The 26,426-nt window shown below is 41.3% G+C and overlaps 2 protein-coding genes across 4 annotated transcripts in view; both read left to right on the forward strand.

The window, feature by feature from the left end:
• Nucleotides 1–3,399, forward strand: LOC145442531 (retinol dehydrogenase 12-like). The gene is made up of 2 exons (XM_080320470.1): nucleotides 1–191; nucleotides 749–3,399. Exons 1-2 carry the CDS (start codon nucleotides 1–3, stop codon nucleotides 1,533–1,535), a joined length of 978 nt encoding a protein of 325 aa, XP_080176596.1. The 3' UTR covers nucleotides 1,536–3,399.
• LOC145442529 (ral GTPase-activating protein subunit beta-like) overlaps nucleotides 1,599–26,426 on the forward strand; it is a 26,590-nt gene continuing 1,762 nt past the window's right edge. The window contains exons 1-27 of one of the 3 annotated variants that reach the window (XM_080320468.1): nucleotides 1,599–3,583; nucleotides 3,643–3,713; nucleotides 4,655–4,860; nucleotides 6,366–6,532; nucleotides 7,554–7,740; nucleotides 7,848–7,979; nucleotides 8,036–8,211; nucleotides 8,829–8,941; nucleotides 10,443–10,686; nucleotides 11,204–11,420; nucleotides 13,279–13,437; nucleotides 13,498–13,612; nucleotides 14,114–14,273; nucleotides 14,425–14,517; nucleotides 15,655–15,773; nucleotides 16,591–16,776; nucleotides 17,560–17,735; nucleotides 18,714–18,982; nucleotides 21,348–21,429; nucleotides 22,514–22,691; nucleotides 23,196–23,266; nucleotides 23,637–23,811; nucleotides 24,373–24,501; nucleotides 24,717–24,876; nucleotides 25,507–25,733; nucleotides 25,895–26,039; nucleotides 26,329–26,398. In XM_080320468.1, coding sequence (XP_080176594.1) covers nucleotides 3,454–3,583; nucleotides 3,643–3,713; nucleotides 4,655–4,860; nucleotides 6,366–6,532; nucleotides 7,554–7,740; nucleotides 7,848–7,979; nucleotides 8,036–8,211; nucleotides 8,829–8,941; nucleotides 10,443–10,686; nucleotides 11,204–11,420; nucleotides 13,279–13,437; nucleotides 13,498–13,612; nucleotides 14,114–14,273; nucleotides 14,425–14,517; nucleotides 15,655–15,773; nucleotides 16,591–16,776; nucleotides 17,560–17,735; nucleotides 18,714–18,982; nucleotides 21,348–21,429; nucleotides 22,514–22,691; nucleotides 23,196–23,266; nucleotides 23,637–23,811; nucleotides 24,373–24,501; nucleotides 24,717–24,876; nucleotides 25,507–25,733; nucleotides 25,895–26,039; nucleotides 26,329–26,398 — 4,157 coding nt within the window. In that variant the 5' untranslated portion in view covers nucleotides 1,599–3,453. Of the gene's footprint in view, nucleotides 3,584–3,642; nucleotides 3,714–4,654; nucleotides 4,861–6,365; nucleotides 6,533–7,553; nucleotides 7,741–7,847; nucleotides 7,980–8,035; nucleotides 8,212–8,828; nucleotides 8,942–10,442; nucleotides 10,687–11,203; nucleotides 11,421–13,278; nucleotides 13,438–13,497; nucleotides 13,613–14,113; nucleotides 14,274–14,424; nucleotides 14,533–15,654; nucleotides 15,774–16,590; nucleotides 16,777–17,559; nucleotides 17,736–18,713; nucleotides 18,983–21,347; nucleotides 21,430–22,513; nucleotides 22,692–23,195; nucleotides 23,267–23,636; nucleotides 23,812–24,372; nucleotides 24,502–24,716; nucleotides 24,877–25,506; nucleotides 25,734–25,894; nucleotides 26,040–26,328; nucleotides 26,399–26,426 lie in introns of all 3 variants that reach the window. The other 2 variants (XM_080320465.1, XM_080320466.1) reach the window with 2 other exon arrangements.

Consider the following 26,426-nt stretch of genomic DNA (forward strand, 5'->3'; position numbering starts at 1 on the left):
ATGTGGATTCTCGTCATTACGATCTGCCTGCTCTTGATCTGGATCAGACATGTGAAGATATATCCGACGTTTAAAGGCCGTGCGGATCTGACCGGGAAAACTGTTGTTGTTACTGGAGCAAATTCAGGCATTGGGAAAGCTACAGCTTTGGGCCTCGCGACACATAATGCGAGAGTTATCATGGCATGCAGGTATTTCGGTAGTAATTTCATAGCTATATCATTTCTATTTGCATCTTTTCTTGTCATCATATAAGGACAGATCTTCTCTAAACCAATAAGAAGTGTAATTTCTTATTGTACGTCTTTTACTGCCAGAGTGAGGATCACAACTTGAATTACCCTTACAGAGGTGTCAGTAACGATGTAAATGAGTAGGTATCACCTTTTGTCACTGTAAAGAGTGTCAGTAACCATCTAACCAAGTATTTCCTATTTCATGGAGTAGGCCTTCTCAAATAGGTTTTGCCTACTCTTACTAGTGGTTATGATTATGATTCAGACTATTTCTACTTCTACATAACAGGCCTAGAATATTTGCTATTTTACTTTGAAATTGCTAGAACTGCGAATACTTCGGTAGAAATTTACGATGTTACTTCTACTTCTATCTACTGAGTACTAGCATTGATTCCAGCACTACTGTCTGGAAAGATGACCGTAAATTTTCACCATACATTCGTCTTCACGCTCGTGTAGTTGAAAATAACCAACCGCTTATGCTGGGTAAATTTTCTTTCACACTACAGGAACACGGAGAAGGCCAACGCTGCTGTCAAGGAAGTGAGAGAGAAAAGCGAGAATAACAACGTCCATTTCATGCTCCTTGATCTCGCCGATTTCGAGAGCATCAAGTCATTTGTCGAAGATTTTCAGAAGTCTGAGAGATGCCTGCATATCTTGGTGAATAACGCCGGTATTGTGGATCGCGGCAAGACGAAGCAAGGCTTTGACAATATGTTCGGAACCAATCACTTGGGGCCGTTTCTGCTAACAAACCTATTGCTGCCAGTTATGAAAAAAACTGCCCAACACAATCCAGTACGTATCGTCAATGTCAGCGCCGATCTGTATAAGATCAGTAAAATTAGATTCCGCGATTTGAACCCAGATTTTGGAAAAAATGCGTCGTTCTTATCGCTATGGAAACAGTATGCACATACGAAATTGATGAATGTGTATTTCACGTCGCATTTGTACAAAATATTGTCGACGTTCAACGATTCCAGTAAATATAGTATAACCACTTATTCCTTGCACCCTGGCGTCCTCCGTACTGGTCTGGGATATTCTTTAACCGATTCTGGGTTCCTGCGTGGTGTTGCTGCCGTATTTTTATATCTTGTCGGTACCAACTCGTTCTACGGCTCACAGACTTCATTGTATTGCTGTCTGGAGCAAGGTATCGAGCCCAAATCGGGAGGTTATTTCAAAAAATGCAAGTTTGAAGAATTGGCGTACGTTGCGACAGATGGGGATATCGGGGAAAAATTGTGGGAAAAAAGCTGCGAATTGTGCGGATTGAATGGACATTAGTTCATTTTTAGCTTGTATACTAATTACCGACCCATAGCTATAGTTTCACAAATACATGGTAGGCTATTTGTCTCCATAGAAATATCAGCATTTGGGAACTTCGGTCAATATTTATCGGTCTGTCCTTGATGTTCTTGATGAAAATCCAGCCTCTTGCATTGGAAGTACTGGTTTCTGACTCGGCCAGAAGTTCATTGTAAATAACATGAAGTTTATACTGGATATATTTGTCAAATTCTTGCCACTAATTTGAAGTTCTAGTGGGAAGGGAACACAGCACATTTTGATATCGGTTCAAGGTGTTTTGTAACTAAGAACTGACTGCAAGACAGAGAAATGTGACCAAGTTTCAGACTAGCTTTGCGTGAACTACATAATGCTCCGTAGGTTGGCTAAGCACGCCTACCCCAAATTCACATCGGAACACTGTGTGTAAGGGCAGTATGCACAGTAGGGCTGTTCAAAAATTAGTTTTTTTTTTAAATTTCACTGGCTGCTTCATAAAATTGTTAGGCTACATGAAAAAACACTGCACACTAATTTTGGCTCAATTCCAACTAGGGAAAGCGAATTTATTGTAGTAAAAAATTCTGGATATATTTGATAAAAATACGGATATTTTCGAATTTTACTGGCTGCCCCATGAAATTGTGAGGTTGCCTGAAAGAACGGTGCACAACAAATTATGCTCAATTCCAACCGGTAAAAGCAAAGTTTTTGATGTTCAAAATTTCGGATTTAAAATCATAGTATTCACGGTGATAACTAATTAAAAAATACTTCTTTTTTTCATATCCAAAATTTTGTACTCTGATAACTTGGCCTCCACTGGTTGGGATTGAGCCAAAACTGGTGTGCAGCGTTTGTTTTTAGGTGCCGGGTAACCTAACAGTTTTATGAAGTAGCCAATAAAATTCGAAAAAAAGGTATTTTTGAACAGCCCTAATGTTCTCATGTTTTTGAATATGATGTTTTACGAAATGACTTGTAGTCCTACGTACAATAGTGCATGACGCATAATTTCTTATTGCCAACTATTTCCTTCGTATTTTTCTTGGTTGACCCTTGTTGCTCAATGCTTATACTGTTTCACTGAACTACATTTTCATACACTTTCATGCAATTGTCAAGAGGACACGTACTGCAATTTTCGACTTCAGCTTTAACCTGTATAATATGGGACCGGTTTCACCGCCTTATCTTGCCTTGATCATGTCTTCTTTCAAGGTATTATTCAGGATATGTATGTCTCTACTTCTACTTTTGTAATGCATTATGAACTAAACGTTCTTGCCTTTACCTTTTTGCGACTGTTTTTTTTATCAATTTGCCTGTTTTTCTTTATACTGCTGGTCTGCTGTGCATAGTTTATAATGTACGAGTAAAGAATCAAAAAGTAGATGACTTACTAGTCATCTTTTACTGTGTATATTGAGCTGTTCATGTTGATGTCAACATATTATGGTCCTGGTGAATAATGTTTATTACTACAGTGTAAAAAAGGGTGATAGAATCCATGGGTCGCCTGTTTTTCGTTCACTGGTCCTGATTATCAGCTGCTTGCAATGAATATAATAAAATGACCATGACCTCGGAGATTACGGTACTGCATGGAAACTATCTACGTTTTTGCGATTCAAAGCTGGAAACCATTTCAGCTGTTTTAGTTATGTCCTTGTCCCATGTCCGTATATTTTTGCTTTTTGACAGGAAATCTTTTGATATTGATGATGATATATCACCTTGTGATTTCAATAATTGATATACAATTTTGCGCTCTATGTTATGCCTTGCAGGCCGCATTTGACAATGCATGTGTAAAATTACCTTGAAGGTGCCAGTCTCAAAACTACTTTTTGCACAGGTACTGCTACCGATAATGATTCTAATCTAACTATGATATGAAAAAGAATTGGCGATGTATTCCCAATGGACGTCGGTTGAAAATGAGGTGCGTGACCTCGGAAAATGTACGAGCGTTCTGCTGAATTACCCTCCCAGCGTAGGAAGAGACGTAGCAAAATCTGTTGTGCCCAGTTTGCTTGGAGGTAATGTATTAGTATGACATGTTTCGATATGTCGCGTTGACAAATGTTTTGTAATGTAGGTGCTGCGACTGGCCAAGGAAACAAGACGCCTGACATTGGATCGCTCCCGCGATTCCGCTCAGACGCCGATGTGAGAGTTTTTCATTTATTTTACATTCGGTTGGATACGTAACTACGATTAAATGATGTCGGCTTGATGTTCATGAAACATTTTATTCCAATGTACCATGCACGACACGGATGAGCAGATTCATATTTTTACATCAAAACACTGTTTGAAATTGAGCTCAAGATTCAATGATCCTATCATAGCCAAATCAAAAACAACGCATGGTAATTGACACTGTTATATCCAAACACACGAGTTCTTGAATCCATTTTGTCTGATGTCTTCTAATCGTCAGTTCAGTCTGAATCAAGTCATTTCGTGACCTTCATACAGTACGTTGCAATTGGTTGATTGTAGTTAAGAGGTGGATAATATCTGGATATCCCGTTCGAGTAGAAGCAGATTTCAATTCCACAACCTTCAGCGTACAAAGAACCATTTGCGCCCCACTTATAGTTGATGCGTCCGTTTGCAATTGAGAGCAAGAGACTTTAAGATGACACGGGATCTCAGCTACTCATTTAAGTTAATTTTGACATAAAGGCGTTTGAAGCCATGTTTGTGTTGTGAACTACCGTGACCGGATTAAGAAAACTGCAATTTTAACCACTAATGATAATTATGTCGCAATCTCTTGGAAAATGCAGTGTCATAAACAAGAGAGTGCAACTGCAGCAATACTATACAGTAGTCTACTATGGAATAATATAAAATAAGCGATAACGTGACTGAGAGAATAAATATCAGTGAAGAGAATTATGTTTTTCAAATGACAATAGTAACAGCCGCTGCAGAGGCACCAAAGTGCCTCTGGTTGCCGACCCCTGTTCTAGGTCCAATCCAAATTTCAAATTATCTAAATCCTAGGATATGTTCGGCAATACGGTACATGATCATCATAACTTTGCAGTCAGAATCCTCATCCATTGCAGTCTAATAACCCACTTCGCATTTGGTTGCAGCTGAAATGGAGCATGGAGGTCGTGTCTTTCGGGCTCAGTCTCACACTCATGGAATACGAGACGTTGAAAGACAGCGTCCAGGTCTACGTGGACTGGCTGTCTGTTTTAACGATACCGAAATCGACGGTGCCGGACGCAGTGAAGAGGGAGCCCCTTCCATACGTGAGGATTATGTTGAACCATCTTCAAAATTTATTCATACCAAGGTGGGTGGGTGCTTTTGGCAGACATCAAACATATGTACCGTTACTGGTTTGGCTGGCAATATGAATTTTTGGATTTTGTCAAGTAGAAAGTAGGCCAGACATACCAATTCAAACTACTTTTTGAATCTTCATTTTCTACTCCCACTTGAAGTAGTTTTGACATGTATTGAATTTTGCTACTTCACAGTAGAAATATGCCAGGGCTGTGACCAAGTTACGTGGTTCCGAGTCACAAGTCAATCTCACTTTTATAGTTTTGACTCGAGTCAAGTCGAGTCATTTTCAATTCACCACTGAGTCAAGTTTGAGTTCATGTCAGCTAGTAGAGGGTCGAGTCCGAGCCATAGCGTTTTGACTCGAGTCCGAGTCCAAGTTATTATGTTCACTGTTCAGTTTTCAGTTCGATGCTGTTCAACCCACTTTTTTCAATTCTGCCCGAGTGATATAGAATGGATCGCATTCATAATATAGTAATTTTCCTCAATCCTAACAATTAAATAGTATATTCATATTGAAATGAACCCGAATATTTTCGGCTGACACTCGTCAGGGGTAATCGTCAGCAACTAGTAGAGAATTGGAAAGAACATTGTATATCAACAATCGTATCACAAAATATGACGTCACCAGCATGAAAGAGAGAGCGTTCAATGTACTATTTTTAGGTGGTACACGAACTCCTTTTGTTGACAGAGTTTTGGTTGGTGCCTTGGAATCAACTTTTATCAAAATACACCAACCAAAACTCTGTCAACAAAAGGAGTTCGTGTACCACCTAAAAATAGTACATTGAACGCTCTCTCTTTCATGCTGGTGACGTCATATTTTGTGATACGATTGTTGATATACAATGTTCTTTCCAATTCTCTACTAGTTGCTGACGATTACCCCTGACGAGTGTCAGCCGAAAATATTCGGGTTCATTTCAATATGAATATACTATTTAATTGTATATTGAAGTTCTGTACCTCCAAGAAGCTCTTCAATCCTAACAGTTTCTGGCCCTATATTCATGTATCAGGACTGATAGACCAAATACCAATAATGTGGTAAGTTTACCAATTCTTTGAAGTTACAATGAAATGACCGTCCTTGTCTCGAGTCATATGACTTGGTTGCACAATGACTAGAGTACACAAGCCGAGTCAATACAAAAATTGACTCAAGTCGAGTCATTGACGCATTTGAAAATATGACTCGAGTCAAGTCGAGTCACAAAAATTCGCGACTGAGTTATTACACTCTTGAAATTTTCTAATTTGGTTCTACTTCTACTTGAGTACAACAATAACTACTTTGGCCACCTCTGGTAGGACCGTGATCCATGTTATGTTTTGTCCTGTTGCAATGTTCATGTGCCTTTTTGCTTGATAACTATGCAATTTGCAGTTATGTCTGTATCGTGAGCATCTGAATTAGCATTGTTGTTTCAGGCAGAGTAGGAAGTATCCACAGTTGCTATAAATTATATTCATTCTGAATATATTTAATGTTTTGTCACACAGGAAGGACGGCTTGCCTGCTTCTCAAGCTAGCCTATGCCAAACGGTCTTGAAGACTGTGCAGTACGTCGCTCAGAATTCGGTGTTACTCGACAGAGATACGTGGGAGACGATGCTCATGTTTCTACTCAACGTATGCGACCAGCTTCTAGTCGCGCCTGCTCAGATCAGTGAGTGTGTTTCTGATATTGGTAGTAGCTTCAACTTTAACTGCATTTGAAGTCACATGTAACTCAATTAAAGTTAGGGGCTTAAGGGTTTTGTTGAGTTTTTTCAGTCTTGAGATGGTTGATTCGTGTTTGAAGTGTTGCATTCTAATAAAACTGGCTGTAATGAATGGTGTTACAGTTCCTTTTGATGCAAGGCAATCTAGGAATGACACAGGAATATCTGAATATCTCAAAACCTTAAGATCGCTGGTAGACTTGGGGGACTAGCAACTCAACAGCGCCTTCTCGTGAAGCGCTGCCCCATCACCATGAAATTTTCATAGCTGCTAGGTGTCGTTATGCTTTATACAAAATATCACAAATTGTAGTTCCAGCCCACTGAATTTGGATCCGACACGCGAAACACCGTATCTCAAAATTGTGATGCTGCTTTTTCGATCCAACGTACGTCTTGGGAAGTAACAGTTCTGCATGTAGCTAAAATTTGAAAAATCATGTGCAACTCATCGTGGAGAAATTTCGTTTTGAACTATCAAAATTCATTTTTTTAAAATTTCAATGTGAAGTCCTGTAACTCAGACCAGACAAAACGTGACGGAACAAAAATTAGCAAAATGTAGATGTGGATGTTGGCTTAGGAGTGAGTGATTATTTTACTGAACAAGTTCACACAAAGTTTTGTTTTCTGGTGAAACGATATAGCGATATAGAAAAACGCTATTGAACATTTTCGCAGTAAAAGAAAATACTAACGGTATGCTCAGTAGAGTAGAAATTTTGCAATTTACTTATTTTTTTGGTTAGGTAAGGCCATGACGTAAAAACACGGGTACCATGTTAAGATTTCCAGTCAAAATAAATAATTTGAAAATTTTGATACTTTTTCAAATTTTACAGCTGCTAGTCCCCTTAAACAAGTCTCGAATCATTCCATTCCATTTGGTTCGAGTAATATGCAATATTGTCTACAGGCACACATATTTGCGTTATCATTATCATTAGTCATGTTATTACCTTGCAGATGGCTTGGCCGAGATGCTTTGCGAACAACTGATGCAGACTCTCATGCAAATATGGCTGTTGTCCTGCACATGCTACTTTCCGAGCCCGCCGCTTTGGAAGACGGTCGGAATGTTCTTCGCCGAATGGCGGCATCACCCGCCTGTGGTGGAGTATTGGTGCAGGATAACTTCAGCCTTGACCGCAAAGTATGTGTTGATGAGTGACGCCAGTGGGCCAAAGCTTAGATTAGATTAGAGCCTTGACACTGGGGCAACCATGAATATGAAACATCGCGAGTGTGTTGTTTTCACAGAGTGATTGCTATCATGCACGGGACGGCGTACCACAAAATGAAAATACCCGAGGAAGATTTGAAGCTAATCCCTACCAACATGACGAACGAAGTCGTCATGCAGACGTGGTTCCGAATGCTTCACTTGATCAAGTAACGTCGTAATCACGTGTTAAATCAGACCCGTCTTCATTTTTATATTTTGACAGCAACCCGGCGGAACTGGCCAACGCCGCGGCGATCTCGAAGAGCCCCAAGTTTTACGAGATCGGTTCGACGAGAGACGCGGTCCAGGACCCGGCCCGCCACCCCTGCCTGTCCGTTCTGCCGGGGATATTCTTGCGGGCGATGAGAGGCGTGTCCGATCACTGCGACGGATTTCTAGGTGAGAACAGCATTATTGTTCTACGATTAGAGGTGCTATGTAACGATGTGCCAGGGTTGTAACCAAGTCGTAATGTCCTGAGTCACAAATCAGTCTTACTTTTGTACTTCTGACTCGAGTCAAGTCGAGTCATTTTTAACTTACCACCGGGTCAAGTCCGAGTCCAAGTCAGAGAGCAGAGCGTTGAGTGCAAGACATTGTGTTCACTTCGCTGTTCATTATCGAGCTCCAGCCAAACTCATTTTTCTGAAATTCGTGGGTTATATCGAAGGCCAGGCATTCATAATCTATTCATTTATCTCATTTTTAACACGTTTATTCAAATACATAAAGTAGAGTTTTTGGGCCTATTTTTCAAGTATAGTTCCTGATACACGAGAATTGCATATAGAATGTCTTGAGTCCTGCGCAATCACTCAAGTCCTAAAAATAGAAAATGACTCGAGTCAAGTCAACGAAAAATTGCTACTCAAGTCCGATTCAAGGCGATTCATGACTCAAGTCACCCTGCTTGACAGTTTTCAGTTTTTAGACAAAATTAGGTGTGCTTACTTATACTCGGTTGAAAATTACCAGTGTTACTCGAGTACCAACGATGATGATATGCTTTAAATCAGGGATCTCTACTCGAAAGAAAGCTGACGTTGTGTATTTGAACGTCATGGCCAAGAACTCTAATCCCGAAACTCCGCCGATAAGCAGGAAAGGACAGAAGAATACCAGCCGGAAGGTGTGTGGAAAATGAAGTGGCTGTAGGCCTATGTCTCATTCGACGTTTGCTGATGACAGTCTTGCCATGTTTTAAGTGAAATTTATGGGTTTTGGGGATGTTCTGCGAGAAGTAGGGCCCAGAGCAATCTTAAGATTGGTTTAAAATGAATATTACAGCAAATAGCAACTTCACAATGCTACCCTTGAATTGAAATTTTGGTCTTTTCTGTGCTGAAAAATGTATTCCTAGTCAAAAGTAAGTGACGAATACAAATTTCGAGACCAAAACTGCGACTAGAAACCTAGTCTATCTACAGTTCGAACATGATGGCTCTATGACAGTGGTTCTCAGACTGGGGGGCGTGAAGCATGAAGCCGTCTGAGAAAATTGATGTTTCTTGAACTCGGTGTGAGTCTAATCTCTGTTGAAACATCCGACTGCGACAATTCTCACTCTCATCAGGGGGGAAATGTCTAGAACAGTGGTTCTCAATCGGGGGTCTGTGAGGCATTTTCAGGGGGTCCGGGAAGCCTCAAAATAGTTGATAACCTAATTTGTATGTATTTTTTTAATATGGAAATCACGAGGCAGTTTCGCTTCATTACTATAGTAAAACTCCAGATCTCACATCAACAGAATGGTCATCTGAAATGATATATCCTACTATGCAGACTCATTTTAATTGCTAAATTGCCAATAGCCCACTGATACAAACATTTTGTTGTTCGGAGATGTTTTGTTGGGGATTGTGGAAAAAAAGTTGGACGAGTAACATTCGAAATGTTTACAAAAATCCATTTTCTCCTGTGATATAGGCTACACAACTATTTTTTCCTTAATAACTTCAAGATAAGCTGCTAGATAGGAACGACTAGGCTTGGTGTTATATGTTCATTAAAAAAATTGTTTGTCAATTTTGTTGCCATATTTGTTGAGATCATACCTAAATCTGTCATCGGAAGCGTTATGCGTTATTATTACTTTTGCCACCACCTATTTTGTGGAAATGGATTTTCGGTACTCGTTCATATCAAATCGAAGGCACGTATTTTCAAGACACGACCACGTAGGGCCTATTTCAATAAATGCAGTTGTAGAAGTCAACCTAATTTCTACATGAAATACGATGATCTTCTTTTCAAGAAACGTCATTTTGTTGCTGTTTATCACTAAGCCTACAGTTGTTATTTGCACAAGACAGATGATGATTACACGATAATTGAGCTGAATTTGAACTAAAACATCGTGGGGGTCCGTGACTGTACGAAAGGGGTCCGCGAAGACAATAAGGTTGAGAACCACTGGTCTAGAACAGTTTGAGAACCGCTCACATATAAGGGAAATGGCTGCTGCCAAAATGTTTTTCACAGTAATTTCAACTTTAATTTGAAACCACATGCTATTTGCAGTACAGTGCCCCGTTAAACCCACATCATCTCAGATTACTCACATTCGCCGCAAACACCATGAAGCAGAACAGAGTGACACGCAGAAGTAGAATTGTTCTTGACACTTTTAGCAGCAGCCTTCCACTGGCTCTCAGCAAAACCGTACCCAACCGCCGGCTACCGCTAGCCAGAGACACGGTAACAGCCCGAGCGTCGGTGTACCACAGGGCCACGCCGCGGTCTGGGCAGACATGCAGCCCAAGCCGCACAAGGACGGGCCGCAAGTGAACAGCGTTCTGCATCTGTACGGGCAGTGGCTTTTCGAGGCCGCTCTGGCCGAAGTCAAGATCGGACAGGTCAATCGGGAACGTGGAGGTTGGTGGTTTAGGGGATTAGTCCCTATGCTTTTTTTCCTGTCTGTCTCGGTATCTGCATTCGTATTTCAAAACCGACAAATATTACTGTGGCGCAGGTTGGTTGATATATCATGTTTAGGGCTGGGCTCAAGGATATGAGTAATTAAATCTGAATTGAGTAAAATTTTAATGATTTTGAGTCGAGTAGAGAGATACGATTTTTTAGTGCTGTCAAATTACACACCCCTTTCCTTCTATTATGAACGATAGTCACAAAATGTGACTGCTAGACTGGGAATATCGATATATTTACTATACCTTTCAGGTTTCCAGATACAGCCCTTCTAGTTTACTTCATGTCGAAACAAGGCAATGGTTGCAAAGCTGTCCAAATTAATAGTCTGAAGTTTGGAGACGTTCCTTAGATGCCTTAGCCTAGATGCCATATCTTTTGGATATCGGCTGAATATATCATTTTTGTTGGGGTCAGTTATCGGTTGGGCTCTAATCTGTTCCTCCATTTTGTCTTCCTCCAGGCAGTATCGTCAAACGCAGACGATCTTCGGGCGGCGCGCTGTCCACCACGACAGCGTCGTTACAATCGCAAGATAGCGTGGCGTCTACCGTGGTGTCAGACGGAGCCGAGGCCACGGAATCTTTCGACGCCGGCAGATCGGAGGCTATCGGTACTCTGTGCCGGATATTCTCGTGCAAAAAAACTGGCGAGCAGATCTTGCCCATATATCTGTCCAGGTGGGCGTGTGGGTAGTCGGCAGGGTTGTAACCAAGTCACCAAGTTATGAGTCACAAGTCAATCTCACTTTTTGACTCGAGTCAAGTCGAGTCATTTTCAATTCACCACCGAGTCAAGTCCGAGTCCAAGTCGGTGAGTAGAGGGACGAGTCCGAGTCATAGTGTTGTGACTCGAGTCCGAGTCCAAGTTATTATGTTCACTGTTCAGTTTTGAGTTCAATCCGGTAAAACCCACTTTTTCCAACTCTGCTCGAGTGATATAGAATGGCTTGCATCCATGATACTGTATCTTTCCTCAGTCCTAATATTTTGTGGCCCCATTTTCCAAGTATCAAGACTTCACTATTCTTCTAAGTTACAAGGAAATGGCTGTCTTGGCCGTCCTAGTCATGTGACTTGGTTCGAGTCTTGCACAATGACAGGAGTGCAAGTCGAGTCGATACAAAAATTGACTCGAGTCGAGTCGTTACAACCCTGGTAGTCGGCCCGGTGTATTTTGAATGTCCCCAATAATGAGTCTCATTGAAATATCGGGTGAAATCAGAAGAGGTCGGTGCTTTTTCAGAGTGCTTTGATTGGTTTTGCCTGCATGCACCACCGATTTGATTGGTTAATATTTCAGACCGTTTCCGCATATAATTGAACATTTTTGAATGGAGTTGCGTACTAATACTGATACTGACTGCTTGCAACATCTCTGCATAAAAGCATAACTCGTTGAATGATATTACGACAAATGCCCGCGAGATAAATTAGTTCCCTCGTCGAGTTTGAGACGACTCTGGATAGTGAACATTCGTCTCGATTTCCTGCCTCATTGGTCATTTTTTCATTTCGAGTATTTTCGGTTGAGAATTCTCATCCAATGCGTCGTTTTGACTCTGAAATATCGCCAAATCGTGGCAAACATGAATTCTGAAGTCACAGATATCAGAGATATCTAAAGTATTGACATATCACCGAAAGCGATCACCGCAGTGAATACCAGGCATACGAATAAGCTTTTTCCACAGTAACTATCCTGGAGGCATGTCAGTGATGAACTAGTGATTTTTACTACTTTGGCTAGGACAGGTTGTTTGATAATTTCAGTCGACGATGGCTCTACATTAGGGCTCTTCAAAAATGACTTATTTTCTCAAATCGCACTGGCTACTTGATAAAATTGTTAGGTTACCTAATTTAAGCCTACACACCAAATTTGGTTCAATTCCAGCCAGTAGCCGCGTTGCCACCGGAGAAGAAAGTTTCTATTTATTAAATAAAAATAAATAACAAAAAATTTGGAAATTTTCTGTTCACCCCATGAAAGTGTTAGGTTGTCTATCGAAAGGATGTTCACCAAATTTGGTTCAATTCCAACCAGTAGAAGCGGAGTTATTGCCGTCGGAAAATTTGTGTGATGAATAAAATAGTATTTACGGTGACCAATTCTTTAATTATATATTATAGCTGTGCCACTGTAAATACTATTTTATTCAAATCCAAATTTTTCGACGGCATTAACTCCGCTTCTACTGGTTGGAATTGAACCAAATTTGGTGAACATCGTTTCTGTAGACAACCTAATACTTTCATGGGGTGAACAGAAAATTTTCAAATTTTTTGTTATTTATTTTTATATAATAAATAGAAACTTTCTTCTGTAGCAATGCGGCTACTGGTTGGAATTGAACCAAATTTGGTGTGTAGGCCTAAATCAGGTAACCTAACAATTTTATCATGTAGCCAGTGCGAATTGAGAAAAAAGTCATTTTTGAAGAGCCCTGCTCTACGTCTGCCATGCTTTTTTGTGTACTTGTGCCTGAATTCCTTCAAAATAATGTCCGCCGAGAAAATTGAATTAAAACCATTCCAGATTCTACCTCACGGTCAGCCACGGTCTTCTGGGCGACAGTTTTCAGGTCCTCGCTAGCATCCTGGTCAATTCGGTCAATTTGTTTCGGACGGACCTGCCCGGGGTGACTTGCTTACTCCCATCCATGCTGTCTGCCCTGGAAACCATCTTGCCAGACAAGTAACCGAAATTGCGTGGTTTGGATTATGTTTTTTTGGTGGTACAGCGAAAATGTTTCAGGGAATTGGCGCAGTTTAAACCTTACGTGAACGTGGTCGAGTTGAGACGCGCCGCTATTCATTTGTTGCTGTCCATGATACCTCTGGCGTTGCATTACGATGATTTGGCCATCAAGGTTTGTATTATTTTATCAAACTATTGAGTTGTGTAACACAGGATGGTATTAGAAATATGGGCTTGTCGTCTGTGACTGACCTTGGTATTGAAATAAGTTTAGTTATTGCTCACTTGTATTAAAAGCCGGAGAAATACAATTGGGGGCTTCGAAAAAGTCGCTAAAGAGAAGCGGATTTAATGTGTCTAATGAGATTTATAACCAGTCCAGATCAAACTTCAAATTCTCTACTTGTGGTTGTTTTGTATGTCCGAATCTTGTAATGGCTGACATTTTTAAAAAACAGTGATCCCAAACTTTTTCCGATTTGAAAATGTTTGGTATTGAATGTCAGCACCTTCGAAAAAAGGGTAACCGCCTTCAGGTTGAAACTACTGGCTTGAAAGTTGGCTGTCTTAGATCCAAATAAAATCTTGATTCTTCAAATCCAAATCTGTGCCCAACTGTTTCTCGCTGAAGACAACGGCGGATGGGTGGCAATATTGAATTCGCTTTATGCAGGACATCCAATCGTTGTGGACCGATCCGCAAGGCGAAGATTCGGAAGATTCTAGCGTGGGAGCCAAGTACACGTTCCGCTCTCTCAAATTGCGTATAATCCAGCAGCTGATCGGCGCCCTCCAGTGCGAGGCGGACCCCACCAACACTCAGATGATCTTAGGCAAGCCGCTATGATCTTTTCTTCCTGTTTTTTCTCTCTACATTTGTATTTTTGTTAGCTTATCTTAAGTGTTGAGTGTAATAATGATTCTCTCTCACTCACTAACGGTGACCGCAAAGTTTCAAGCGACAAAATATCGAATACATTTCAGGCGGCATGCTGTTGGCTCTGCAGGACTTTGCACTTTTCGAGTCTGCCGAGAACGACGAAACGACGAAGGCCTCTCGGAAATCAGGCGATAACGGTAGCGTTTGTTCAGGTAGATGCATGATGCGACTTAATTTTGACGGTTGTGAGTTATTCGAATCCGAAACGAGTGTTAGCCTTTGAGTATTCGAGCGTCACTCATTCAGAGGTGGGGAAAAGTAGTCATCATTGGTACTTGCGTAAAAGTACAAGTGATTATCCCCAAGTGTATAGAAAAGTATGTATTCTTGGCCTAGTTTTAAGTAAAAAACCGAAAATTGAGTAGAAGTTATAGAAGTGCTCTAATTAATACTCAATTCGGATTCGAGTACTGGAATCGTTTTGCTCAAGCCTAACAATGACGTGTCGTATCAGTGTGTGATTTTTTGGTTGCTGCCTGTTTTCGATAATTCTGCAATGGCTACGAATAGTTTTTTGTTGTCGAGAGGCTCTTGTATGCCACGCTGTGGGCACCTACGCTCTGGGACACGGATATCGTGCTCCAAATCGTGGAGTCCCCCTAATAGCGCGAAAATACTCCCTTTGGGAAATTCTCCTTGGGCTGGGAACCTGTAGTTGTTCAGATTTTGATTTTACAATGAAGCCTGTGGAAATTTTACATGTGCTGTGACGAGCATGTTGTCATCCATTGCCGAATGTGTGTCCGACTGAGTATAATTTATTTTTGGTCAATTTACTTTGTTTTACATTTTCTGCATTTGTTCTTTTTATCTGATTTTGTATCGGGGAAAAAGCATCGAATTCCTGGCGACGCTCTGTGTGAAGAATCAGTGTTTGACCTGTTACAATTTTAATATCAAGTATGGCTGTCAGTGACTCCAGCTAGCCACCGGCAAGGACGAAAAATAGCTGCTTCATTATCTAATATCTGCGATGGACGAACCGTATTAAGGACACAAGAACATAATCCAAATGTTAATGAGGACGAAACACATAGTGTGTCTTATATGAGAGGAATTTAGATGCTATCTTTATTATGGCTCTGACCTGTGGAAAACTGGCGATATCATGTCCAAGGCTTGTAATTGATAGTTCATTAATTGTGAAAATATCTTGCCTGGTTCTGATCTTCCGAAAGGAAAATAAACCGGGACATCCTCGGGAGCGGTCCGATTCAAAACAAATCGAAAAGCATCGAAAACCGGTGTCATTTACAACTATTTTTCGTTTTCAGACACCGCTTATGGATTTTTCGTGAGCTGCGTGCACCTGGTGTCTCAAAAACTCGAAACTTCAAAATCGGAGCTCACAGTGTCCCTGGCTGCGTTAGAGCTACTAGCCGGTCTAGCGAAGGTAACCTGAATATAAGATCTTTGGACATTGATCGGACACATGATAGATGATTCCATGCAATTTTTGAGCTTGTGGGTTAAACTTAGGGTTAGGTTATAGCAGTGACTATCAAAGTGGGTTATTTCCCTTCTTTCACGACCCCAGGGGCGGAAAAATTTGCATCAAACTCTTTTGTAGTTGAATATTCAATCGATAGACACTGATGCTAAAGAGATAATCTCAAATGCATTTTCATCTCCCTACATTTGGTGCAACAATTCCAAATAAAAAAGCCTATCTGGGCCTAGGCCCATCTGCTGATTTATCATCTCATAAAAGTAATTGAAGTGCATCCAAAAAGTACGTTTCACTTCACAAAACTGACCACGCAAAAGCTGTGGTAGCATACAAGCAAAAAGGTAAGTATTGCAAGCAGATATTAACAACCGCAAAAGTAGGTGCAACTACCTCAAAAAGTTTGTAGCTTCGCATCAAAACTATCACAGTGAATGTAATACAGAGACAAAACTGCCCGAGTATTACAAGTAGATAATAACTGATTGAATACTTAGGAAAAGTATATGATATATACTTCGCTACTAATCACCTCTGGCCTTCAAGGGATGGGGTGAAAACATGTCAAGCTTGATGATGGGGTGATGAGTCAAAATAGCTTACGAGCCACTGGGTTGGACAAGTTTTGCGGTTGTTAAGTCATACGCTCAAATATAACATTCTCGAATCGCGTTCTTCATTGTGTCCTATGCTTAAATGGTAGGCAATCAAATACATGCATGTCACACTAGAACTGAGGTGACATCACACGTTTTACATTCAGGCGAAAGTGGATATAGCAGATAGCGGGGAATGTCGGCGGGCCGTGTACGAACTGTGCCGTTACATTGTGAGCCAGTGCGAGCGTCCCCCACCGCATCACAAGAGAGAATTACATTCCATGATCGTCGCCGCGTTTCACACGTTGACCACTTGGCTTTTGGAGCACCCCTATCTACTCGACGATAAGGTAATTGGACCGCATTTGATGTATTTATTATTGTAAGACACGACCGATTTCCGAGCGTTCTTTCTAGGGTTTTGACCAAGTCGCAAGATCCCGAGTCAAAAGTCAATCTTACTTTTCTACTTTTGACTCGAGTCAAGTCGAGTCATTTTCAATTCGCCACCAAGTCAAGTTTGAGTCTAAGTCAGCGTGCAAAGGGTCGAGTCCGAGTGTTCAGACCCGAGTCTGAGTCCAAGTCATTGTGTTCCGTTTTGCGTACAAGTGTTGTAACTTTTTTACAATTCCGATGTGATATCAAAAAATTTGAAATTTTTTCGAAAAATTATTTTCATAATAAATTAAAGATTTTCAAACTGCTGTGTATTCACATCTACCAATTGGAATCGAGCCAAATTTGGCGTGTAGAGTTTTTTTTGAGCAACCTAACAATTTAATCAGTAAATCCCCTGGAATCCGAATAAAAAGCTATTTTTGAACAACCCTACTGTACATATGTTCAAAGGTTACTCCTATATGTAGCATCGTCAGTAATTTTGAATTCACACAAAAATAAATCTTTCAATTTTGAATGCAGCCACCTGCCATTAAACTGCTATGAGTATGCAACATCTCAACCAAAACTACTTGAGGAAACTAATTATTCAAGTACTTGTAAGACCTTTCAATTGTAGAAATTTACGTCTTGTTCTTCTACTTGGTGGCAACGCCGACTATTTTGACCATCTCTGACCGTAACACGTGCTAACCCTAGACCAAACGTAAGCTAATCTGAGCTCACCCTTCCAGAACTGCCTGCGTGTCGTGCTGGAGATTATCGAACTGGGCATTTCCGGGAGCAAATCGTCGCCGGGCCGAAAAGGGAGCGGGGCGTCGACCGTAAATCGGGGCGTGTTGAAAGGAGAGAAGGAAATGAACCCGGCGTCCAAGAGAGTGCTGGAGGCCGCGGAAGGCGCTTTGTTGTGGTGGGTTTGGTCGCTTTGTTGATGACGACGTGGTCAGTAATGAAGTACTCGATAGCTTTTTGTTCATATGTACTATGTACGCAAGTAGCTAAGATTTTTGTCCCCTACACTTCCTCTTGAACAATTTTCCCCCAAAAATACTAACTTACATTGGATTTTATAAAGAGGACAGTAGTTTTGGGGTAAGTTTGCATCCACTTACTTGTAGTGCCATTTTCATTCATTAGTTATTTTGCACACCAAATTTGGTTCAATTCCAACCTGTAGCCGCATTGCTACAGGAGAAGAAAGTTTCTATTTAATATGTAAAAATAAATAGCATAAAATTTGAAAGTTTTCTGTTCACCCTATAGAAGTGTTAGATTGTCTGTAGAAATGATGTTCACCAAATTTGGTTCAATTCCAACCACCATCAGAAGCGGAGTTATTGCCGTCGAAAAATTTGGATTTGAATAAAATAGTATTTACGGTGGGCATCACTATAATAAATAATTAAAGAATGGGTCACCGTGAATGCTATTTTATTCATAATCCAAATTTTTCAGTTTCTGGGCCTATTTTCCAGGCATCAGGAGTGATAGACGAAATACCAACAATGTGGCGGCTTTACCATTGTTCGAAGTCGCAATGAAATGTCTGTCTTGGCCGTCCTAGTCTCGAGTCATGCGCAATGACTCGAGAACAAGCCGAGTCAATACGGAAATTGACTCGAGTCGAGTCATTCTACGCATTTGAAAAGACGACTCAAGTCAAGTGGAGTCACAAAAAATCGAGACTTGTGTCATTACAAGTTTTACAACACTGGTCCCTGGAGATGTCTTGTAAATCGCTACTCTCTACTTGATTTCAGTACCAACGCTGATTGCTATGTCCAGGGTCCAGTACTTTGCTCTAAGCCGCTCTAAAATAGAACAAGTTAACCCGCTCTCGGTATGGAATTTACGGAGCTTTTCCGCAATAATTTGACTGCTCTTTCAGCGTCTTCGAGCATCTCGGCGCCTTTCCGAGTCCGTGCTCACCAAGCTCGACCTGTAGCCTGCTCAACGAGGTCAGCCTCGCGATGCAAGCGTCCGGTTCAACTCCCGTCGACGTCGATAACAAACCTGAAGCGGGCCGAACCGACCGTTTTTTGCCTGCAGACCCGAAGACGATAAATTTTGTGGACGCGGTGAAGCGCTTCAAGTATTTTGTCGTTAGAAGCACCGTCTTGCTCGGTGTTTTGGAAGAGAAATTGGGTGCGGAGCAAGGTATGCGGATGTTGTGAGGATTTTCTCATACGGAAGTGTTAGAAGTTGTTGTTGATACTGCTTAAGTGTAGGGCGTCGGTACTCGAAAAAATCAAATTCAACCCAAGGTTGCAAAAAAAGGCTAATGGCCTATGTGTGAGCATAAACGCCAAGTCTTCAGGCTCGAATTTGTGCAGTAGGGGTATTCAAAAATGACTTTTTTTTCTCCAATTGTACTGGCTACTTGATAAAATTGTTAGGTTACCTAATTTAAACATACACACCAAATTTGGTTCAATTCCAGCCAGCAGCCGCATTGCTACAGGAGAAGAAAGTCTATATATTATATAAAAGGATATAAACAAAAATTTCAAAATTTTCTGTTCACCCCATGAAAGTGTTAGGTTGTCTACAGAAACGATGTTCACCAAATTGGGCCCAATTCCAACCAGTGGAAGCGGAGTTATTGCCGTCGAAAAATTTGGATTTGAATAAAATAGTATTTACGGTGGGCACATCTATAATAAATAATTATAGAGTTGGCCACCATAAATACTATTTTATTGATAATCAGGCGCGTAGCCAGCCGAAAAATAAGGGGGGGGTTTGAAATAAAAGGGGGGGGGTTCGATATTTTCCGAATTTAGTAACGTAGCATTGATTCATTAGGGTTTAGTACATGCGATGCGTAAATAACGATTATACAACATCCCCGTGTTGGCGATTATAGGCGTATTATAAGCTTGTCGACGAGTCCGGAAGTGCTGTTAATTAGCGACTCCCTGATCTGTCGTGAACAATGAAATACGCATGCGTCGAACATTTGAATATGCGCGCTTATCAACGCGCTGAACAATTAAATTCGCGCGCTTATCAAAGCGTCCAACAATTAAATACGCTCGCTCATCAAGGCGTCTTGCGTCTTACGTAGCCTCAGCGACGATTTGCGCAAGTAAAAATGTACGAGGTTTTATGGAATATGTGCTATAATGACGCCGATTTCAGGTGGTAACCCTTTAGCTCTTATAACTCAAGCCTACTGGACTATAACTGAAGACTAGTGGAAATCAATTAAGCATGTACGCACGCGTCGAACATGATTGCGGACATTCGATGTCATTCAGTTACGAGATGTCATTCTTTAATCACAATCGCTAATCAGCATATACTTAATAGCATTTTATCTAAGCCATCGAGAAATAGGAGCCAAAGCATGGTAGGCCCAAGACGCGGAAGTTAGGCTTGCGATATCTTTAGTACTAGGCCTATTGCAGATGCGATTGTGTAGGCCAGCGAAGATATCGTGCACACCAAGCCAATGCAGATGTGATTGTGAAGGCCAGTGACGATATCGTGCGCACAGGGCCTATTGCAGATGTGATTATTCAAGCCAGCGGAATTAGGCTTGTTGAGACGCGGTAAATCAGGCTAGTAATGATTGCCGAACGCGCGACAATGAATGACCTGATTTCGCAATCATCTCAGCGGGAGATCGTGTCGCGTTACATTGTGCAGTGCAATGCGCACAGATGAATCTCGCTAATCAGCCGCCACGCCTTTCGTTAATTGGCCGCGCCTTTCGTTAATTCGCCGCGCGCAATACTGATAATACGACTTATTGAATTGCAACCGAGTATTAGCGTCAGAGCGGTCATTTAAAAAGAGCAAGGTTTCGCGTTAAAGGAGGGGGTTTCGCGTTTCTAAAGGAGGGGGTTCCGACCCCCGAAACCCCCCCCTGGCTACGCGCCTGTTGATAATCCAAATTTTTAGACGGCAATAACTCTGCTTTCACTGGGCAGAATAGAACCAAATTTGGTGTACATCGTTTCTGTAGACAACCTAACACTTTCATGGGGCGAACAGAAAATTTTGGAATTTTTAAAAATTCTTTTAAATAATAAATAGAAATTTTTTTTATCCTGTAGCAATGTGGCTGCTCGCTGTAATTGAACCAAATTTGGTGTGCAGGCTTGAATTTCGTAACCTAACTCATTTTTGAACACGCTATCCATGGACAGTAGGCTATTGATGGTAAAGCGACAGGCTGCAATGTATTCTTATGTCACCAAATTTTATCTTTGTAACGAGTAATTTGAACTATAGGCTATAGCTCGACTGGGCTAAAATTGCATCCCTAAACTACTTTTCACTAGACAAAATTATAAAATTGATAGAATTCTAAAAATTTGGCACATCGCGACTATTTTAGTTTATAGCGGTATTGTAACACTTGAATATGAAGGCAAAACTGTTGCTGGTGGTTGTCATGGTTTTCCTCGTTCAAATGACGCAGATTAATCAGCCGCGGTCATTTTATACTGCAAAAGCGTGCTGTTTCAAGATGTTCCGGTTAGTTTAGTAGTACCTCATTGTTTTCCGTGTTCAGAACCGACGCCTACCGTTACTCTACTTATCAGAAGCGCAGGCGGACGGAAGGCCCACGTGATGCAGTTCCGACAGAGTGCCAGGTACGCGACCGTGATACAGTATTGTGTGATCGCATGTTTTGCATCATTTTCGAGTGAAATTATCATGAAAACAGGACAAATGAGCCTCTTCAGATACATTTGGTCGGTATATTTTTTGGAAATGGCATCAATTTGTAGTGTCGTTAGTCATGTTGCGTTGTCACGGGCATACACCGCGTAATTTCCAAGGTAGAAATATGTGACCCTCCACTGAAACTACTTCTGGTACGGCCTACTCGAATACGATTCAGAACTTTGACTTTCTACCTCCACTCAAAGTAGTTTTGTAATGTCTCATAAAGTAGAAATTTTTCGCGTAACTTCTACTCGAGTATTTCTAATTGGGACCAGGGTTGTAACGACTCGCGTCACTATTTTAGGTGACTCGCGTGACTTGAGTCATTTTTTCAAATGCGTAAAATGACTCGACTCGAGTCAATATGCGTATTGACTCGACTTGTACGCGAGTCATTGTGCATGATTCAAACCAAATCATATGACTCGAGACTAGGACGGCCAAGAGAGCCATTTCATTGTAACTTCGAAGAATAGTAAAGTCATCACATTTTGGTATTTCGTGTATCAGTACTGATACTTGGAAATTAGGGCCAGAAGCTTCTTGGACTGAGTGAAATTACAATATTATGCGAAACATTCTATATCACTCGATCAAAGTTAAAAAAAAATTGGGTAGAACGGGATTGAACTCAAAACTGAACAGTGAACATAATGACTTGGACTCTTGCTTGAGTCACAATATAATCACTCGGACTCGACCCTCTACTCACTGACTTGGACTTGGACTTGACTCCGCGGTGAATTGAAAATGACTCGACTTGACTCGAGACGAAACTATAAAAGAGAGATTGACTTGTGACTCGGAACCTTATGACTCGGTTACAACCATGCTTGAGACCCCTCGAAAAAATCTGCTTTCCGAGATTGCTTATTCAAGTACTCATCAGACGTTCATTTTTGATTTTGACGTGAAATTGTAGCCTACTTATAATCGAATCAAGATTTATAGCGCTATTTTCATTTCTGCTTGAGTAGCAACACTGACTCCTTGACCATCTCTGCCCAGGAGCGATCGGCAGTCGTCAAGTTCGTATTTGACCCGTCCAGCCCGTCCCGTGCCGGATCCCGACCCAGGTGTGCGTCACAACGTCCGCCACCGGACCTTTCCACCCGAAGTCGACCGAATTCCTCTCGTCAAGGCAGACTGCAGCATTCCGCTGTTATCGGAAGTGCCAGATGAAAAGGTTACAACTGTAGCTTACAAGATTTTACAGTAGATGCTTGCTTTTGACGCTACGGTCTTTAGATCTGGCCATCTGGGCATATCTGACTACTCGAATCCAAATCTAGTATCAATTTTGCGTGTTTTAGGTAACTGATGTCGGTAGTGCCAGAGGGTAGCCAGAAAAAATATTTTTGGGCAAAGAACAACTCAAAAGTCCTTAATAAAATATAAACAATGGTCTTTAGCCGTCATTGGGTTATCCACACAACTTCCAGACACCCCATTCTTCTTTGAACAATTTCATCGAGACCATTACAATTCATTATTATATATACTTCACGGACACGTAGAAAACTAAGTTTTCCTAAGGTGCAATGCTATTCACGAACGAGGCGGATTAAGTTTATCTCTATTGGCTTACTATGCACCAAATCCTTAATATTAATGTTATGATGAACCAGTGTGGATTTATTCTTTCCTGCTACTCCGTTTTTATACGTATGGTAAAACTGTTTCTGTTTAGCAAACGGAGAAACTGAAAAAAATTCAAGCCCTCATTGACCGTCAGAAGCAGTACGATCAGAAAGTCGAAAGGTAGCGTGAATTACAAATCTTTCCAGCCATTGATTGTCTTTTGAAAACTTCTCTTTGTATTAGGTATCAAGTGGTTATGAGTAGATTAAGTATTTTCTGGGTATGATGGATCATCCAATATTGTCCTAAATTGTGTCTGATTAATCATGGCAGGGGTATTTTGACTCATATCAAAATCCCATTTGGAGTTTTTCGAATCAAAATTCCACTCAAATACAGCAGTCAAAATCTCAAACTCTAGATTTTAATTGAAGCACATATCCACATTTCCGCTCTTCATCGGCGCGTGGCATGGAAGAAATATTTATTTCGTGAAAGACGGTATGTTGTCTTTATGCAAATAAAATTGTAAACCTCATCAATTTTTCAGTCGGTTACAATCGGCGCTGGCCGACGAAGACGACCCGCTGTCCCTGAGAATGACCGAAGCCGTTCCGCCAGACCCGGCCCAGGACTTCCAAACAGCCAGGCTCCTGCTGTCGCATCTGAATCTGCTCACGCTGGACTCGGTGAAGCAAAGCCCCCGACAGAGGCTCGGGCCCGACGTACGTGTTTGGGTTTTTTTGAATGCAAGGTTTTGAAGAGTGGTGTTGTAATACAAAAAAAAGATTCCGCTCTTTGTCTAGCTAAGTGTTATTTAATTGTGAATCGAACTATGAGTTGTTCACACGAGCTGAAGTAAGGTCACCAGTTGCGGATGTAGTATTTCCGAGTCCTCTTCTGTATTTGAATTCAAATGTAAGTTCAGAATTTCTTCTTCAGAATTTCACTTGCTTGAAAGTTTCAAGAAAATTGAAATTGTCCAGCATCCAGAATATCTTTTGTATCCTGGCATTGCTTGAATTTGTATGGTCTTGGTTGCTTTTATACCTTATTACGCCCGCTTACAAATGATTGAATATACTAGTCAATTTTATATTGAAATTCTGTTCTTCCAAGAAGCTATTCACTGACAAATGAATAAAACTGCAGATTCCGAGCTTTCGGAGCGCCACTCCTTAATCAGATATTAGAATAAATGTGACTTTTGTATGATCGGCGCGTGTTTTGATATTCAATGTCCGATATCGATTGCAATTAATGTCTTATGGTATCCGCGATTTCAGCTCGTCATGCTGAACAGACTGGACCCAGATTTTCCGGCTGATTTGGAAGACCTGGACTCGATTCCGGTACGCAACAACGACACCGTGTTTGTATTTTATCACAAGGCCGGCCAGACTACGAAAGAGGAGGTTAGATTTTCAAGATATTCACGTCTATTTGCCGCCCGATCTCATCCAGAGGTGACCAGTAACAAAATACTTCCAAATTTTTGAAATACTAATATAGGTTTTGACTATTTTCACTTCGACTCTTGGAAATTACATCATGTACTTGAGTAAAAAATAATGACGTTACTTTTACTCAAGTACCGAATCTGACTACTGTGACCACCTCTATCTCACAGATCTTGCAGAACGCGAGCGCCAAGTGCTCGCAGCTGAGGCCGGAATTCGCAGAGTTTCTGGTGTCCTTGGGCTGGCCGGTGGACTTAAAATCGCACCCGGGGTGGACCGGGCACACGACCACGTCATGGAAACTGAGCAACGCGTCGTCGTCTTGCAAAGGTGATTCTGAAAAGTTATACGTATACCACCCTGCAGATTTAATATAGAGATATCCAAACCCTGTTTTGGGGCACAATTTCAAAGTCAAAATTCATAATCGTCGTGATCAACGCGCCGCATTGTCACAAAATACAATGAAATAGGTGCGTTAGAAAAAATGGCAAACTATATTTCAATATGATAACCGCTTTTTTCGGCCAAAACGCTCAGGAACAGAACAAAAGTAAAATTTGCGGTTAATTCCGACAATTCTGCCTGTAATTTGGACACAGAGGAAGCAGCCACTTTCCAGAGTTCTAAAATCCCATTGGACATGACATTTTCTCGTATTGATCTGAGAGGGAGCCTGCTGAGGTTTCTGCCATGGATTAAGGCTACTTAGAGGTCTCTGCTGCCAACTTTTCAATCATGGCTCACATGCTATTAATGTTTGGTTGTAAAAAGCTCAATAACCATTCATTTGTCAATGATGGATCAAGTGTACGGGGTAGCGATATGAATCCACCTTTTATTGAGACTACTCAATTGTGTTGCCTCATGAAAAAGAATTGAACGCTACAAGTTTTTGCCCTGGTAGTTTATCGCGTAAATTTTACTGCCGCCACGTCATCTGGCTTCGTGTTTCGTCAGTTATCGACTTGAACGTCGAGAGCCCCGGCGTTTTCAACGGGGACAAGTACATCCTGTACCACGCCGATGTACTGACGGAGGTTGCGTTCATTGTACCGGTGCGCCACCCGAATCTCACTGACGACGGGATCACAGAAACGGACTGTCATAACATGGAGGCGGGCGCGAGAGAGAAATTGCAACTTGACTTGTCGTCGGTGCACAGTTCCGGAAGTTTGAACAGCAATGTACGTACTCATTTTGCCGAATCTGAAGTTACTAAATCACTAGATGGCTAGACAATGGACAATGGACATGTGTGATTGTGCTGTTTCAAAGTTGATATACAACACCGTGTTTTGTAATTATCACCTCCATATCATATTATCATTGATTACTTCCATTTTAGGAAAGCCCCAACAGCCCGACAGGATCGGTGGGTCCGCTTCCAGGTTCGAAGGTCAAAAAAATGTCCTCCGCGTCCAGAAGCAACCTGCAGCAAATGCCGGATTGCCGCGTTGCCGTGATATGGACGGAAAGTTACGACGAAATCGGTGAGATGTTTTGATGTGTTGCGGTAGACATGGCTAGGAAAGAGAAGTATTGTATCGATGGGGCGAATTTGCCTTGCATCTCACGTTTGGCTGGTCGCAGAATATGCTTGCTTTCAAATTACATAACTCGAATAGCACATGCCCGATTTTGACGAGATATACACCGAATTGATAACACTTGAATTGCACATTAGGAAATAGACAGGAAATTACATACACATCTTAAATTGCTGTCCCCAGCTCCAGTTGTTACGTCTTGCTCCCACTCATTTATGTATTTTTGTTACAGATTCCTTTCCTTTGGAGGATTTGTTATCGGAGATGCACACCGGGCAAGAGTCCTTCCTCACCGCTCCGAGGTATTACTGATAAATAATTTGATGTATT

This window comes from Botryllus schlosseri, chromosome 7 (assembly GCF_051294905.1).
Source record: "Botryllus schlosseri isolate E-star chromosome 7, Bs_hap1, whole genome shotgun sequence".
Lineage (NCBI taxonomy): Eukaryota > Metazoa > Chordata > Ascidiacea > Stolidobranchia > Styelidae > Botryllus > Botryllus schlosseri.

Bases quoted from the DNA above. Each gene is read 5' to 3' on its own strand.
- LOC145442531 (XM_080320470.1), top strand. From the start codon at position 1: ATGTGGATTCTCGTCATTACGATCTGCCTGCTCTTGATCTGGATCAGA. The intron at 192-748 runs GTATTTCGGTAG...TTCACACTACAG, and splicing joins AGAGTTATCATGGCATGCAG to GAACACGGAGAAGGCCAACG.